This window comes from Barbus barbus (assembly GCF_936440315.1).
Source record: "Barbus barbus genome assembly, chromosome: 22".
In the NCBI taxonomy this organism is placed as follows: domain Eukaryota; kingdom Metazoa; phylum Chordata; class Actinopteri; order Cypriniformes; family Cyprinidae; genus Barbus; species Barbus barbus.
The window spans coordinates 14247333-14265024 of NC_136750.1; the positions used below are offsets into that span (position 1 = coordinate 14247333).

General features: G+C 36.4%; 1 protein-coding gene across 1 annotated transcript; it reads right to left on the reverse strand.

Annotated features, from left to right (window-relative positions):
- Positions 1-973: 973 nt before the first annotated feature.
- LOC306888655 (inositol-trisphosphate 3-kinase A-like) lies at positions 974-17111 on the reverse strand (the record flags this gene model as incomplete). Its single annotated transcript, XM_079447085.1, has 7 exons — positions 974-3082; positions 3232-3303; positions 4061-4162; positions 4687-4891; positions 5063-5276; positions 5393-5486; positions 16200-17111. 7 exons carry the CDS (start codon positions 17109-17111, stop codon positions 2837-2839), a joined length of 1845 nt encoding a protein of 614 aa, XP_079303211.1. The 3' UTR covers positions 974-2836.
- Between the last annotated feature and the right edge of the window lie 581 nt (positions 17112-17692).

Below are 17692 nucleotides of genomic sequence, written 5' to 3' on the forward strand. Positions count from 1 at the left end.
TACACTTAAACCATCTTTCATACACTAGAACACTCAAGTGTACTACTAAATACATTTTTTAAATATAGAGATAGTATGTTAAAAGTGCATTTTAGTTCATATTCATGGAGTGAAAATAGCACAGTTGAGTACACTTAGATGATTAGTTTTAGTATATTAAGTAGGCAAAATTAGTGCGCAAGAATGGAGCACTTTAAGTATATTATGGAAGTGCACTTGTTCTTCACCTGGGTATTACTAATCAGAAATTAAGTCTACATGTATGGTAGGAAATTTACAAACTATATTCATGGAACATGATCTTTACTTAATATCCTTATGATGTTTGGCATAAAAAAAAGAAGATAATTTTGACCCACACAATGTATTGTTGTCTATTGCTACAAATATACCCGTGTTACTTATGACTGGTTTTGTGGTCCAGGGTCACATATGGACTGTTTACTAGTAAAAAAGCTCATAATCTGTGACCATATTCTACATCCCTAATCCTACCCAATACTTAACAACGATCTTACTAACTATTAATAAGCAGCAAATTAGGAGTGAATTGAGGCAAAAGTCGTAGTTAATGGTTTGTTAATAGCGAGAATTGGGCCTTAAATTAAAGTGTGCCTTAAATTTTATGTTTTTGAAAGAGGTCTCTTATGCTCACCCAAGGCTGCATTTATTTGATAAAAATACAGTTAGTAATATTGTGAAATATTATTACAATTTAAAACAACTGCTTGTTTAATTAATATCTTTTAAAATGTCTTCAGTGTCATACGATTCTAATAATTATGCTGATTTGGTGCTCAAAAAACGACGTCTTATTTTTAATGCTTGTGCTGCTTAATAGTTTTGACTGTCACTTCAATGTCAATTAATTTCTTTAAAAAAAACTAACTGACCCCAATCAGTATAGTAGTGTTTCGACAATCGTTTCTTTTAGTAATGGTGAATCAGAAAGTGAACAGACGAAAAACAGTATATTAAACAATAACAGTTCCAGTTTATTGTATTATATTATTGGCTTTCAAGACAAAGGTTCAAGGTGATGTGAGTACAGATGCTCAGCTTGTCCCTATTGCAATTAAACGGTTTTCTCAAACTGTATTAAATGGGCTGAGACAACTAAAAAAAAAAGTTCCAGTTCTCTTTCCATGTCATCTAAAACATCCAATACGGTAGCGAGAAACCAATTTCAACAATTTGAATGACGCACAATACTTTGTATAATCTGTAAACAATGCAGTGGATCTCTAAAACAATGTGTGAGACATTAAGGAAATACTGACAGATGGGAATGTTGTGTTGGAACGTTGACAGACCACCAACAGACAGTGTGCAGGAAAATACAATCTCTGAAGCTGTAAGATAAACACACACACACACACAGAGTGGTAGAACATCACGTTCCGTAAATTAACGTCAACAAAAAGTGTCCAGGTGAGGTAATCACTTTAACATCACAGTTGTGATATTGTGCAAGTCTTTTTATGACTATATCTGAAATTAAGCAAACATGAAGTTATGATGGGAATAAGTTTTGCTTTGTCTTTTTTTAGCTGACCACAGCACCTAATTTGAGAACTAATGCGTCTCAACAACAACATGACATCAGTGGCCCTGACACTTACGATCTGCTAACACACCAAAAAAAATATTTCCACCACAGTTTAAGAGATCAAACATCAGATTTGTTCTTCATGCAAATAAGCTGATATGATCACTATGAAGCTGAACTCCACAGTGCCTGCTATGGTGTGGAAAGAGACGAGGTCGGAGGTCATTCTGCTGTATACCAACAAAAAAGCTCAAAAAACTATTTATAAAAAATAAAAAATCAGGTAAATAGTCGTTTGATAAAGATGGTTAACCTCTCAAACCTATTCTAAACTTGCATGCAACTGGCGAACCTAGAAACCGAACCATATGACAAACAATGCAAACAGGTCAGTTACTGATGGGCTACCTTAAAAACCAAGTGTGAACAAACTGTTCCATCAACATGTTTATATAACTTACCAGTTATACCTGTTAGTTTATGTCTTTGTAACTGTTGCTAGTTTTAAGAAACACTGCATCTATTTCTCATCAATAAAATACAATCTTGGTGGGGGTTTAACAGTCCTCAATGTCTCGGGGAGTTAGTTAAGTGAAAAAAAAAGTGTCACAATCTACTACCTTATTTCTGACAAAGCCAATATGTTAACTTCTGCTGACTGAACTGTTTAAGAGGTGATACCATTCTGAAAAATTCAACAGGACATATGAGTCATGGAAATATTATACACCACAAGTATCATCAAGATTAGATAACCACAGGAAATAAAAAAAAAATAAGGCAGTCTGCCTGTAGTTTGGCAGTTAGACCACCTTTCAGAAATGAATGAGGTATGGGTTACAGAAATAAAACAACATTTAAAAAAAAAATTAAATAAGCACTATTTATATAACCATGTAAAGCCAAAGAAAAATTTACAAGAAAAAACAAAACAAAAAGCACATTCCAGTTTGATAGTGTTATCATATTTGTAGGTTTAAACAAAAAAAAATAAAAAAATAAAAATAAAAAGAGAAGTGAACTTGGCTTATATTCTTAAAAGAATAATCGTGGGCTGTGCGCCCTTAAAATGATAGTTTCTTCTCATTTGTTCTTCCTTGAGTCTGTTTGGGTTCAGTATCAGTGTGTTTTGACTCTGCTGGAGCTTCTGTGGATCTGCAGGACCACATGTGCAAAAAAAAAGAGCGACAAAATAAGCTGGAGTTTTTCCACTTGGCTCTTTATCTCTCCAACAGCACAAGAGCACACTCATCTCAGAACTAATATGCTGTTGTGTGCCTCCCTCCATCAACGTGTCCCTACACGTGATCCTCCGGGCTCAGGCATGCTCTGTGCATCCATCATGTCTCCAAAGAGCTCAATGAGGTTGTCCAGACCCCACAGGTACCCGTCCTCCCGGTTTCCCTCGGCCCAGGGCGTGCGGTGGTCCAGGGTTTGGGGTGGTGGCAGTGGGACGGTTTTACCAAAGTCAATCATCCATACTCGGGCCAGGCCTGAAGCATCGTGAACGAACAGCAAAGAACTCCCAACCACCTGATGAGAAACGGAAGGCTTTCTTAAATGTGTAAATTTACTGGGCAAAGTTCTGCGCTTATGAAACATAACGTCTTGTGTTCCAGAGATGAAAATATTTTGACCCGGGCAGGAAAAAGATTTCACAACATGGAAAGAACATTCCTCACCTCGTGTGTCCTGAATAATTCTGACGTCTCTAGAGCGCTGCGCAGCTCCTTTAGCCTCTGCAGATAACTCCTCTGAAGAAAAAAAAAACAGTTCAAGACAACTGTAATTACCCATGGCCAGTTTCTGGATTCTGATTGGTTAATACAGAATTCCAGTTCTGCTAAAATACAAAATAAAAAACAATTGCAAGAAAACAACAAGAGTTAGTTATATATAATTAATTACTGTTATGAGCACTGATCTATAATAGACATCATATAGTCATTATATAGATTAGCGGTTATGAAAGATATTTTTGTAATGGAGAAAATGACTTTTCAAAACTGCAAACATATACATTTGAACAAAACTCAAGAAAAATGAAGGATAATATTACTTCTAATGATCCCCACTCTTGTTAAAGAAAAGTGAATAACGTAATTTTCACCTCATCATTTGTTTGATTTTTGTTTCATTTATTTGTTTTATGTTTACAAAAAATAACTATGTAAGGTATAATAATGGACTAGAAATTATGGCAAATTAATAAATAAAATGAACTAAAAACATTTGTCCAGTGAAAAGGTGGTAATTTAATGAATTGGCTTGTTCTTTTTTGTGCCTTTTTAAATACAGTAACACTGTTAGTAATAACTACAGTAATAATGTAACAGGTCCTCTTTCATTTATTTCTTAATTTTACAAAGTCACTGGAGGTCAGAACATCACTTCAGGGAAATCAACATTATCTGTTTGTTTTTTTCACAAGTATGCTTATGCATTAAAACAGGAAATTGGCTAAAGTGAATGAAATAAAAGCTCCAGTGCAGAGTTAAAACAGCCACATACCAGTAACTGCGTGTTTCCATCCACAAAGTCCCTCAAGGCCTTCATCACCTGCTCCTTATGTTTGGTTTTTTTAAAGCTGGTGTTACATGTGCCATCTGCTTTCTAAACACAAACACAGTGTGAACAGTTCATGCTAATGCTATTTGTATTTAATAATAACACAAAATGCAAATGTCAGCTCTATAAATAACAAACATGCATCGGCAAAGTAGCTATGACGTATATTTGCATGTTTTGCAATACAGATAACAACTTAGCGATTTTACTAATCACATCTATAAAAAGATTTTGTTGTTCTGTATCTTTAATACTATTTTTAAAACTGATTTGCATTTTAATATATATTTTTTTTAAGTAAATAATTCCCATGATGCAAAGCTGAATTTTCAGCATCATTGCTCCAGTCTTTAATGTCAGGTGATTCTTCAGAAATCAATCTAATATGCTGATTTGGTGCTCAAGAATTTATTTTTTATTATTATCAAAATTGAAAACAGTTGTGCTTCTTAATATTTTTATGGAAACCATTATACATTGTTTTTAAATAGTAAACAAAACAAAAAAAAAATGTCTCTTTTGATCAATTTTACGTATCCTTGCTGAATAAATCCCATGTGATCTCTCACCTTGATGCCCTCTATACGGAAGCCAAGAGCGGTGGTTGAGCTCAGCGTTTCCCTCCACTGCATGTATCGAGGTTTGAGAACAGCCTGCTGGGCTCTTTCCTCCGGACTAGGCGCTCCTGGGTCCACAGCCACCATTTTCTCATACATATCCTTCCTAAGACGAGGAGACTCACGTGCCTTCACCAGCTCTTCTTCCAAGTATGTCCTGTGGTAAAAAAATAAAAATCGATCACACCATAGCCCTCACACATCAGTTTATGACGCTAACCGCATCCTGCTCCCACTTGCATTTGTTTCTTTACTATACATTTTAGTTTGTTTGGTTAGGGCGGTTTTGGAGTTTGAAAAATACATCCGATCATATCTATCTTCTCACCTGCTTCCCATCTTGCAATCCATGATTGAAGGGGAATCGAAGTCGGTCAGCAGATCATCCATTAGGTTGTAATCCTGGTTGTTCTGCTGCACAATACCATAGTAACCAGGAACAAACGGCCGGAGGTTGTCATTCATCAGCTTCTCGAGACACTGCTGCTCACATTCACAATACTTCTTCAGTAGTTTCCCATACTCGCCTGCCTGGAAGTTACCTGCACACAGAGGCAAAAACAGTGTTCATTTCATCAATCCAAAACGATGGGCAGCAATCGGTTCAGAAACGAGCTTTTTCCATCAATACAGGGGTCAAACGAGAATTTGTTTTTACCTGCATGGCCTGCGAGCTGAATCCAAGGATATCGTTTCTTAAATGAAACCACAAATGGAGAGCAGTGCACCCTAGTCTTCCTCCATGATTTAGCCTGAAATCAAAAAAGGCATATCCACAGATCAGACCAAAATCCTGCATTTACTTTCATTTAAAAATGATCGAAACAGGCTAAATACGTAAAACTGAAACAAGCCTCATCTGTTTTCTTCAAACAAGCATTTAGTGTCTAGACCAGTGTTGGGGAAAGTTACTTTTAAAAGTAATGCATTAGAATATTGCGAAAGTAATGCATTACGTGCCTTTTGAGTTAATTTTTTAATCTGGGCAGGGCTTGCTTGTTTGTTTTTAATATATAGTAGTTCTTCTTTTACAAATGTAAAAGCGCTTTTACACCAAAAGTGAAATAAATGAATAAGCCTCAGGCTGAAGGAAAAATAATGCATGTCTGTACAGTAGAGCGCACAGCTCAAACAAATCACATTAAGAATATGACGCAGGAGAGGAAAGTTCAACACTATTCATTCAGCAATAACAAAAATGAAACACGTGTGTCATTTTTGCTTAGTATGGCTGAATTGGACCATTGAAGATCAGTAGCAAAGACATTGGTTAAGAAAATGGAATTAAATACATTAATTATTGCAGGTTTGTATAATATTGTGAGTTTGCATTTGACTTCATTCATTTTGAGGTATACTTAATCTGATTTTGTACAGGTAAGAGGAGTAAATGCATGTTCATATTTAGTCTAGAACTACAGGAAGCATCATGTTCACAGCGCACACAACGCCTCTGCACTTACTCCTGATTTCTCTCAACATGGCAACATGAGAGCTGTCAGTCGAGACATGGGAAACAAAGAAACTGGCGTTACTTATTTGAAAAAGTAACTCATATGTCCTTCTAAATGAAAAAGTAATGCGTTACTTTACTAGTTACTTTTAAAAAAGTAATCTGATTGTGTAACTGGTGTTATTTTGTAATGCGTTACCCCACAACACTGGTCTAGACTGAGTTTCTGTAAAAACTGACATGTTTTTTTTTTCCAGGCATGGGAGCTGAAGTCCCAGAGGGCGGACTTTATCAGAGACACAAGGTCAACACAGAAGTCGTGACGCACACGGACTCACATATTTCAGGTTATTGATAATAAAGCTCTAATCAATGAGGAATGTGTGAGTGTGGGAAATGACATAACCCAGCTGTTTGCAGGGGAACCAGAAAAACCTCCTCATGACATCCAGGGACACCACTCAAACTTTCACATTCACATCACTGACAACGTCCTTCCAAAATTCTTATCTTTTTAGCAAACTTTTTATCTGTTGTTCACTTGCTTTGACAGGAATACGAAAACAACATACAGCGGGGCAAATAAGTATTTGATACACTGCTGATTTTTCAAGTTTTCCCACTTACAAAGAATGGAGAGATCTGTAATTGTCATCGTAGGTACACCTCAACTATGAGAGTATAATATCAGAATATAAATAAAAACAGAATATATAAAAAAAAAAAAATCCTGAAAAATCGCATTTTATGATTTTTGAATAATTAATTTCCATTTTATTGCATGAAATAAGTATTTGATACAATAGAAAAATAGAACTTAATATTTGGTACAGAAAACTTTGTTTACAATTACAGAGGTCAGACGTTTCCTGTAGTTCTTGACCAGGTTTGCACACACTGCAGCAGGGATTTTGGCCCACTCCTCCATACAGGTCTTCTCCAGATCTTTCAGGTTTTGGGGCTGTCGCTGGGCAACACAGAGTTTCAGTTGCCCTTTCTGTGTGTTTGGGGTCATTGTCATGCTGGAAGACCCAGCCACGACCCATCTTCAATGCTCTTACTGAGGGAAGGAGGTTGTTGCCCAAAATCTCACGATACATGGCCCCATCCATCCTCCCCTCAATACGATGCAGTCGTCCTGTCCCCTTTGCAGAAAAGCACCCCCAAAGCATGATGTTTCCACCCCCATGCTTCACGGTTGGGATGGTGTTCTTGGGATTGTACTCATCCTTCTTCTTCCTCCAAACACGGCGAGTGGAGTTTATACCAAACAGTTATATTTTGGTCTCATCTGACCACATGACCTTCTCCCATGCCTCCTCTGGATCATCCAGATGGTCTTTGGCAAACTTCAGACGGGCCTGGACATGTGCTGGCTTGAGCAGGGGGACCTTTAGGGATTTTCAAATCAAGGATTTTAATCCATGATGGTGTAGTGTGTTACTAATGGTAACCATTGAGACTGTGGTCCCAGCTCTCTTTAGGTCATTGACCAGATCCTCCCGTGTAGTTCTAGGCTGATCCCTCACCTTTCTCAGGATCATTGATACTCCACGAGGTGAGATCTTGCATGGAGCCCCAGTCCGAGGGAGATTGACAGTCATCTTGAATTTCTTCCATTTTCTAATAATTGCACCAACAGTTGTTGCCTTCTCACCAAGCTGTTTGCCTATTGTCCTGTAGCCCATCCCAGCCTTGTGCAGGTCTACAAGTTTGTCTCTAGTGTCCTTAGACAGCTCTTTGGTCTTGCCCATAGTGGAGAGGTTGGAGTCTGATTGATTGAGTGTGTGAACAGGTGTCTTTTATACAGGTAACGAGTTCAAACAGGTGCAATTAATACAGGTAATGAGTGGAGGATAGGAGGGCTTCTTAAAGACAAACTAACAGGTCTGTGAGAGCCAGGATTCTTGCTGGTTGGTAGGTGATCACATACTTGGAAGTTAATGAAAATGCAAGTTAATTATTTAAAAATCATACAATGTGATTTTCTGGATTTTCTTTTTTTATATTCTGTCTCTTACAGATGAGGTGTACCTACGATGAAAATGACGGATCTCTCCATTCTTTGTAAGTGGGAAAACTTGATACTTATTTGTCCCACTGTAACTCTTCCTGGAATTAGCCGTTTCCAGAATATGCTTGGTACCTCACCTTAAATAACTTGTGAAAAACTGATATACGAACTGATATGGACTTTTTTTTCAACCTGAAAATAAATGGTTTTAAATTTTAGAGATGTTGTTATTATACACTACCAGTCAAATGTTTTGAACTGTAAGATTGTTTGTTTTTTAAAGTCCCTTCTGCTCACAAAGCCTGCATTTATTTAATCCAAAATACAGCAAAAACAGTAATATTGTGAAATATTTTTACTTTAACGTTTATTTGAATATATTTTTAAATGTCATTTATTCCTATGACTTCAAAGCTGAATGTTTAACATAATTACTGCAGTCACATCATCCTTCAGAAATCATTCTAATATTCTGATTTGCTGCTCAAAAAAAAAATTATTATTATTGTTGAAACAGCAGAGTAGAATTTTTTCAGGTTTCTTTGAATAGAAAGTTCAAAAGAACAGCATTTATCTGGAATAGAAATCTTTTGTAACATTATTAATGTCTTTATCGTCACTTTTGCTCAATTTAAAGCATCCTTGCTAAATAAAAATAGTAATTTAATAAAAAAAATTATTTCTGAAGGATCACGTGACACTGAAGACTGGAGTAATGATGCTCAATGTAGCTTTGATCACACGAATAAGTTACATTTTAAAATATTCAAATAGAAAGCTGTTATTTTAAATAGTAAAAATATTTCACAATATTACTACTTTTGCTGTACTTTGGGTTCAAATAAATGCAGGCTTGGCGAGCAAAAGAGAATTCTTTCAAAAACTTTTGCCTGGTTGTGTAATTACAAAAACAATTTATAATTAAATATTAAGTGATTAAATTAGAAAAAAATCAAATTAGAAGCATCTCTCTCTTGATCGGTCCCCTTTCAGGTCTCTTTATTCCTCTTTACAATTCATACATTCATTCCCTCCTTCCAAACCATCCCCCCTTCACCGTGTGCTCTGAAGTCGACAGCTCGCTCACCACACTTAATTCAGTCTGTCCTCTGTTCCTGACTGTCCCCCTTTGACGACACTATAGCCAACAGGGGGCAGACGACACCTCATAAAAGACCTCTGTCTTTCTTCCTGTCCTTCTGCCTGGTTAGACACACTTCTTGAAACTTCAGGAGAAGTATTAACTACATTTCACTTCCAAAAAAGGCACCATATTCCTTGCAGTTTATGAAAGGAAATAGTCTTTCATATATTATTTAGACATGAACATTTCTTGCCAAAAATGTCTATCTATGGTGAAATCATATTGTAGCACCTAAAGCATTGTTTAATGCTTACAATACCTTGTATCTCAAAACGTGCTACCAATTCATGACGGCCACTCCCATTCTGATAATTCCAGAATATATAAGCTGTTGTTATGGTGATAACAGCCAAGCCTTGTGGAGCTTCACAGTGAGATCCACCCCTGGGTCAAAGGTCAAACCCACCCTGGACAAACAGAGCTGCTCTATCTTAATGTCTGACTTATCTCAAGGACTTGTGCGCACACACACACACACACACACACACACACACACACACACACACACAGAGAGGCTTATTTGTTAGGTTACTGTTGCTATTAGACAGATCTACTGCATCTGAAAGTATTTATCTTTTAATACAGCATACATTGAGTTCTACACTACCATTGAAAAGTTTGTTTTTGGAAATGAGTCTCTTATGCTCACTAACACTGTATTTATTTAATCAAAAATACAGTAAAAACAGTAGGCTAAGATTGTGAAATATTACAGTTTACAAGAACTGTTTTCTATTTGAATATATTTTAAAATTTAATTTATTCCTGCGATTCAAAGCTGATTTGTCAGCAGTTCTTACTCAAGTCTTCTTCAGTGTCACATGATCCTTCACAAATGTAGTGCTCAAGAAACGGTTGATTTGTTTTTTTATTCTTGATAAATAGAAAGTTCAAAAGATCAGCATTTATTTTTAAAAAAAAGAAACTTTGTAACATTACAAATGTCTGCCTTGTCACTTTAGATAACTTTAATGCTTCCTTGCGGAGTAAAAGAATAAGTGTATTTAAAAAAATAAAATCTTACTGAGCCCAAACTTTTAAACAATTGTTTCTTTAAAAAAAATTGCTTTACTGCCCAATAAAGCAGAAGCTCTTGTCGCCAAGGCAAATGCCGTGTGTGTAATGCAACATGAAAACAGAAGTGAAAAGCAAAACAAAAACAGTAAATTATATTATAAGGAAGACCCCTCATAAAATATGACTTTTATTCAGAAGGCAAGGTAAGTTCAAGTAAAATATCATGTGCTGCACCTCCTCAAAAACATGATATTTATGACTGAATAATTCATGATATTTGTAATAAAGTTGTTTTAAAAAATACGTTTTCAAAAAATAAGGAAAATGTTATAACTTTGTTCTTGATTGTTACACCAAATTAAACCGATGTCATTAAACTGATTTTCTTTGAAAAGAATATAACTTTCAGAAACTTTATAAACATGAATTCAAGAATGGCATGTGTGTTTTAAACCAGATTTATTTTTTAAACTCTCCTTTTTGTCATTGATCCTTTTGCCAAATCTCCCCAGCAGTGTGTGTGAATGTCTCTAACCTGACAAGCAAGACAGCAGTCAGTCACAAATGTATGGGCAAACAAAAGCATGCACAACCACACACTTGAAATGAGCGTGCAGAGACCCACGACTCCCGCACTGCCCTGTAACCACACATGCATCCGGGAAGCAGACTGAGCCGTCACACACTCACATCATGTGCATGGAGCACCGATTACCTCACAAGTCTGATAACTCTCTCTTTCTCTGTTGATCCCAGGTCTCTCGCTCACATGCACTTCTGCAGCTCAGCTGTCTGTTTTACCATCTCAGTCAATTTATCAGTCCTCTCTCACTCGTCAGTCGATGCCTTTCCTCCTGCTTTCTCAGATGCCCCCCCTCTACACAGTCTTATCTTACTCTCCCTCCCTCTCTGATCCTTATCCACCTCTCCTTTGCTTGCTCTTATGAAGCATATGCACTTTTCCTGACTTACTCCCTTCTTACAGCATACTTACAAGCTTAGAAAGAAATGTGTAAAAGAACATATACACAATGTCATGTGGTTGCTTTTACTTATTGGTCCAAAGGGACCTCATTGTATTTTTATATTAGGTTTGGTTTTAGTAATTTAAGTGCTTTTGTTATTTTTATTATGTTTTATTAGTCGTTATGCTATATTTTATTAGTTTGGTCATTTTTTATATTTCTATTTAGCTTTAATTTTTTTTGTTTTAATTTGACTTATTTTAGCACTTAAACTTATTTCAGACAGTTGCTAAGACAACAATTATTTTTTTTGTTATTAAAAGATTTTCATCCTAGTATGTACATTTTTATTTTATTTCAGATTTCAAATGATTTTTAATGGTTTTGGTTTTAGTTCTAGTTTCAGTTAGTTAACAAAAACAACATTACTCAGGAAACCTGGTTAAAAAAAAAAAAAAAAAGTCTAAAACAAGGTTGTTCTGTGATCAGATCTTCAAATACACTGCAGAAAATAAAAAAATAAAAAAATATATGAATAAAATTGGTCTAGGATTTACTCACTTGGATCACTAAGAAAATGCTAGGAAATTTCTCAAATAATTACAAACTAATTGTAAGTAACAGATTACATTAAACAAGAAATTTTGGAGTAGAATTTTTTTTTTTTTAAGTTTAAGGTTTTGCAACATGCAACAGTTCAAATTGTGTAAAGTAAAGTAGTCAATATTTGAAGTGGACCAAAAAAGCATTTTAGTTTAAGGTTTCAGGACAACTTTGAAAGGTTTTGATCCACTTCAAATGTTGACTATACATCAAATAAACCATTTGAATAAGCATTAGTACATATTAAATAGCTTTTTTTAGCAAGTAATCGTGACTAAAATCAAGTTATAGTGTCGTCTGCCTTGGCAAACACCACTAATGTAATAAATGTGCTTTTCTGGGCTGTTTGTGTTTGAGCACGCTGTAAAAACCCCACCCACCCCATCACCCACCTCCTCCCTCACTGCAGCTATCCATTTTCCACTCCTCCCCTCTCTTGCTCTTTTGATCTGCCTCTCTTTCTTGTTCTCTCTCTCCCTCCCTCCTTTCTAAGAAGTTCCCAAAGCATTTTCATAAAAGAAACCTGTCCAACGGCTTCACACCCTTTAGAGTGGCAGGAACACTGAGAGCGAGCTAGATGTCTTTCATTCTTCCTGTAAAGTGTTTTCAAGTATGGAGTGTTTGCTTTGTCTTAGAAGAGGTGTAGCAAGCTTATGGCATGAAATTAATTGTTTCATCATCGCAAAGTGCAGCGATGTGAGATTTCCTCAGCACGCTCAGAAGGAAAAGAGTCAAACAATAGTAATTCACGAACACAACTGTAAACAAATCACAAGAATCGGCGTCATGACCACTGAAGTAAGACACGACACAGATTAAGAAAGAGATGATGAAACAGAAATGAGAAGCAACACCATATATGGATTAATGGTTACTTAGCGACAAGGGAACCACCCACAACTCAGTTTTCCATGACAGTGTGAGTGATTATGGCTCAATGATGGCATCATAATGTGCGTCTGTGCGAGTAGGCCTGTGGATGTCAGCAGCTGATAGAACAGGGTCAAATCATTAAAAAAAAAAAATAAAACTGGCAGAAAAATTTGAATACGCAGCTTGGATGAGTTTAATGTACTGCAAACGCAGGAGAGGGAAAAGATTTGTAAGTGATAACATACTAAATAAACCCTGACTGGGTGATCAAGGTCTTATTGCACGCCTGCACGGCGACTGATAAACAAATAAAAAGACTTGGAATTATTTTATTATTTGAGAGAGATTGTGAAGTGATATGAGCGACTAGCACTGTGATGTACACTACTAAGATTTTTTGTTGAAGTCCCCCTGTTATGGGTTATGAAAGGTTCATATTTTGGTTTTGGGAGTCCCCAACAGCAAGGTCAAAAAACTTTTTCATTGTCTTATGATATGCATTTGTTTTTACCTTATTTGCTTCAGATCACTGCAAAAAAGCATCACAGCTTCCACAAAAATATTAAGAGGCACAACTGTTTTCAACATTGATAACAATGAAAACGTTTCTTGAGCACCAAATTAGCATATTAGAATGATTCATGGATCATGTGACAGTCAGTGTCTGCTGAAAAGTCAGCTTTGCCACCACAGGAATAAATTACATTTTAAAACGTATTCAAATGGAAAACGGATCATTTGAATTTTAATAATATTACTGTATTTCGCCAAATAGAAAATGCAGCCTCGGTGAGCATAAAAGGTATCTTTCAAAAAAAAAAAAAAGCTGAAATTGCAGACGCATTTGAACAATAGGAAATAGTTTTCTTTACTATTCATTTAAAAACTGTAGCACTTATTACTAAAACATTTGACCACATAAAGCTGCCTTTGACCAATCGAACTTCAGAGTATTCCAGAGAATTTAATAAATAAGAAGTTCGAAGGATGGCAAAAAAAGATCCAAAAAAAAAAAAAAATGCAGGAAAGATGGAAAGATTAAGAGGAGTCAGGGAACTTCCTGAAAGTCATTCTCTTCAGGCTGATTCATCCTGATTCACGGACCAGCCTGACATACACAAAACTAACATCAATCATTTGGGTAATGAGAGACTGAGTGGGAAATTGGAGATTAGCATAGAACTGCTGATGAAATGCATATTGTATGATGTCAGAAAGCTATAGCTTGCAAATTAAATGATTCACATAACTCCCCATAAACACATATCATGGTAATTCACAGGAAGACATTTTCAAATAAAACAAACAACACTTATTTTTCAAATGAACTCAAGGCACATTCAAAGCAATATATGTGTTTTATCAGAATGTTTGTTCCTGGAAATTAAACCCATGACCTTTGTGTTGTCAGCATCATTGAGGTTCATTAACAGGTTTTTTTGTCCAGCCTACTCAGTGCACAGGTCACTAGATCAGAGTTTCTATTCAAATCAATGTAAACAAATGTTTCATCAGAGCTATGAAGTCACTCAAAGTTTCAGTCTGTAACAGAATGCCGCCCAGTTTCAGATGGATTAAAAACTCGCTGAGCACGTGTCTAACTGAGATTCAGGCAGCGGACACAAAGACTCGGGATTTGGGGGATTTTTCCAGATGAAATCTCTGGTATCACTACATGGAGTTTGACTTCTATAATAGTCAAATATAATATAAATTAATGACAGTGAGCGTATTATTAAATCAATCAGTGACCTTTGGAAATAATGTCACAGTTCTATTTTTTTTTGAGTTTCCAGAAACTAGAATAGTTTCTATTCTTCACCTTCAGAGGTTTGCTGATATTTAAAAAACATTCCCATGAACATCAGGGCAATCTTACTCACTTTTTGTCTCTAGCATTTAAAAGCCAAATATCTTGCGTAGTTACTAACTTTCCACAGAAAACACAAATCATCTCTCTTATGAGTCTCACCCATCAACTGTTCCAAGAGCCAACAAATACTAATACACATCTGAAACTGAAAAACTGCTAGACTGTCAGAAAGAATGAAACTACAATATTTCAGTAACCTTTTGGACGATTTCCAAAAGCCTGAGGAGTTATATATAAAACAACAGGTACTGATTTTATATATGCTCGTCAATGCATCTTAGATTCACATCTTTCACAATACAAAAGTTGGTGGCGTACAGATACGCAGTTTAAAATAGCTGTAATTTCTAATAAATAGTTTAAATGTGACTCAAACGTTCTCATAATCTTCATTCTTGCATGCCAACTGAAGCTGAAGTATCACTACAGATCAAAAGCAACTCAAAAACAACACAGTTGTAAATATAATGTCGAGAAGTTCCTTACTGGTACTCAGAAAGTCTTAATGTGTTTGAGGAATAAGAGAACAGATAAGAGGCAGCACAAGACCTCATGTCTGCAACAGAACATGATAATAAAGTTGATAATAAAAGGTTGGTGCACACACACACACACACACACACACACACACACACACTTCAAAAGCCCTGCCCCTAACCTCTGAGACACACACTTAAGTACTCTTTTTAAAAGTATGCAAATTATATAAATAGTATACTTTAAAAGAATATTATCAAGTGCAAACTAAATGTAATGTTTTTGAACACCATGTTATTTGCAAGAAAATGTAGACCTAATTCTATTACAGTTTAAATGCATATTAATTGCAATTAGCGGAACATAAGAGAGTAGGACTTACATTTTTATATAGAATTGTATACTTCTATTGTCTTTGAAATAGGCTGAAATGTACTGCTGAATGCACTGACAAGCATTTATGGTAAACTAAAATATACTTTCTACTGGAACTTGTATGCCATGATTTAATATATATATATATATATATATATATATATATATATATATATATATATATATATATATATATATATATATATATATATATTTGTAACTACATATTTGCAATGAAAATGTTGCGCTTTAGTATATTTAAAATGCATTGACTTGTATGTGTTGTATTATCAATTTAAGAAAAGTTAAAACCAAGTACTTTACGTGCGTTTAGTGTTTTAGTCAACACATCAATATAAACAGGACTTTACTTCTTTAAAGCAGGACAAAAGGTTTGTAAAAAAAAAAAAAAGTACCTTTAGAGTAAAACATCATCAAAAAGTGCACTTTTTAAGACACTTAGTTTCTCTTTCATTTATATTGTGTGCAAGTGCTGTAAACTTTTAAAGGACACTACAAGTGCACATTCAATACGATTAAACTCACTTCGTTTTCACAGGTGTAACAAACCCAGTATATAAACAGACATATGCAACAGGTGGGTCAGTCTATATAATGGGACCTTGAAAAATAATAAAGACTAAACGCGTTTGGGAAAACCGGACACCTACCCCTGTGAGTTCACCAGGACTGCCGATCACACTGGGGGACAGACTGGTGGGCTCAATGTCACTGCCTGTGAAATCATCCTCAGACTCCTCAAACGACGAGGCAGAGGATAATCCAGCAGAGGAGGAGCTGGAGAGTTTCCTGTGGAACAGAGAGGGCGCGGGGGAGCCTCCACAGCCGCTGTCCGAGTAGGGCGAGTCCTCATTGGGATGCAGGTCCAGCGAAAAGCCGCCCATGCTTAAAGTCAAATCACTGATGTGCGGACTGTCCTGACCAGGACCTAAATCATCATGGGTGACAATTAGTTTGGGAATAATCCTAGGGAATGGATTTGAGACTTGTTGCTCCACTTCTCCACCCATCCCACCTGACACGGAGGGTTGCGATGTACTTTTGGTCATTTTATGTTTGGCTAACGGAGACGAGCAACTGAAGTCTACTAAAAAGTCTTGTGCGTTCAGGTACTGGGTCACATTTTCCTCCGAAACTCTGCCTGGAGTCACAGCACCTCCTTCTGATACTCTTTCCATGTCCCACGGCGAGACGCAACACTCATGGTTCTCCTCGCGTAACGCTAATCCTTTCTGTCCGCCTCGGGAATCAGAACTTTCAAAGTTTGTGTTCCGACTCAGAAGTATCACGTTTTCGGTAGCATTACCGGAAGAACTCGCGTTTAAATCATGTTTTTTCGGGTCATGTACTCTCACATCCACAGAAGTCTTCCTCTCTTTAAAGTCGTCCCGCCAGCACTTCTGAACAGATTGCAGCTCCTTGGTTTTCATCGGATTCTCGTCTAACCGGTCACCGGTATGTGAAGAAGCTAAACCTCGCAGTCGTGTGGAGCCCGCCGCGGGTGCTGCGCTGTTACAGCCGCGTGAAGAGCTGCTGCCGCTGCTGGATGATGATTGGCCCATCCTGCGCACCGTACACTCGCGCAGCCCTTTAAATGCCACACCCACTGCACAACGCCGTTGCTCCTGCCAAGGTCTTTAACCCTGCACAACCTGACATAGGAAATAACAGTCCGAAAAATATTTTATTTTATTTTATTTATTTACAGTTTATTGTACCTTTATGCAAAATGTTAAATAACACCTTTAAAATCTTTATGTTTAGTATCATAGCTGATACATCAGGCTGTCATATGCATATTCCTCACACTCCGGGAAAAACACACACCTTTTAATTTCGATGTTTAACAGTACAACACACAACTTGCATAAAATGCATATAAAATGCTGTTGAATGCGTGAATCTGAACGTTCTAAGAAATTATTTTCCAGGAAACGCATGCAAAGTAGTTCCAGTCAGGTCTTGATTTCAAAAGATTTCAGCTATTTTCAAGGTCCTTGCAAAAGAACCAAAACCCAAATGCAATCACAAATGTACAAATAAATGTTCCTCAAATACTATGATGTACGAATGAACAATTAAACCTATGTTGCTTCAGTCCAGACAATGTTTTAAATATGATACAGTATGATTTATAGGCTTA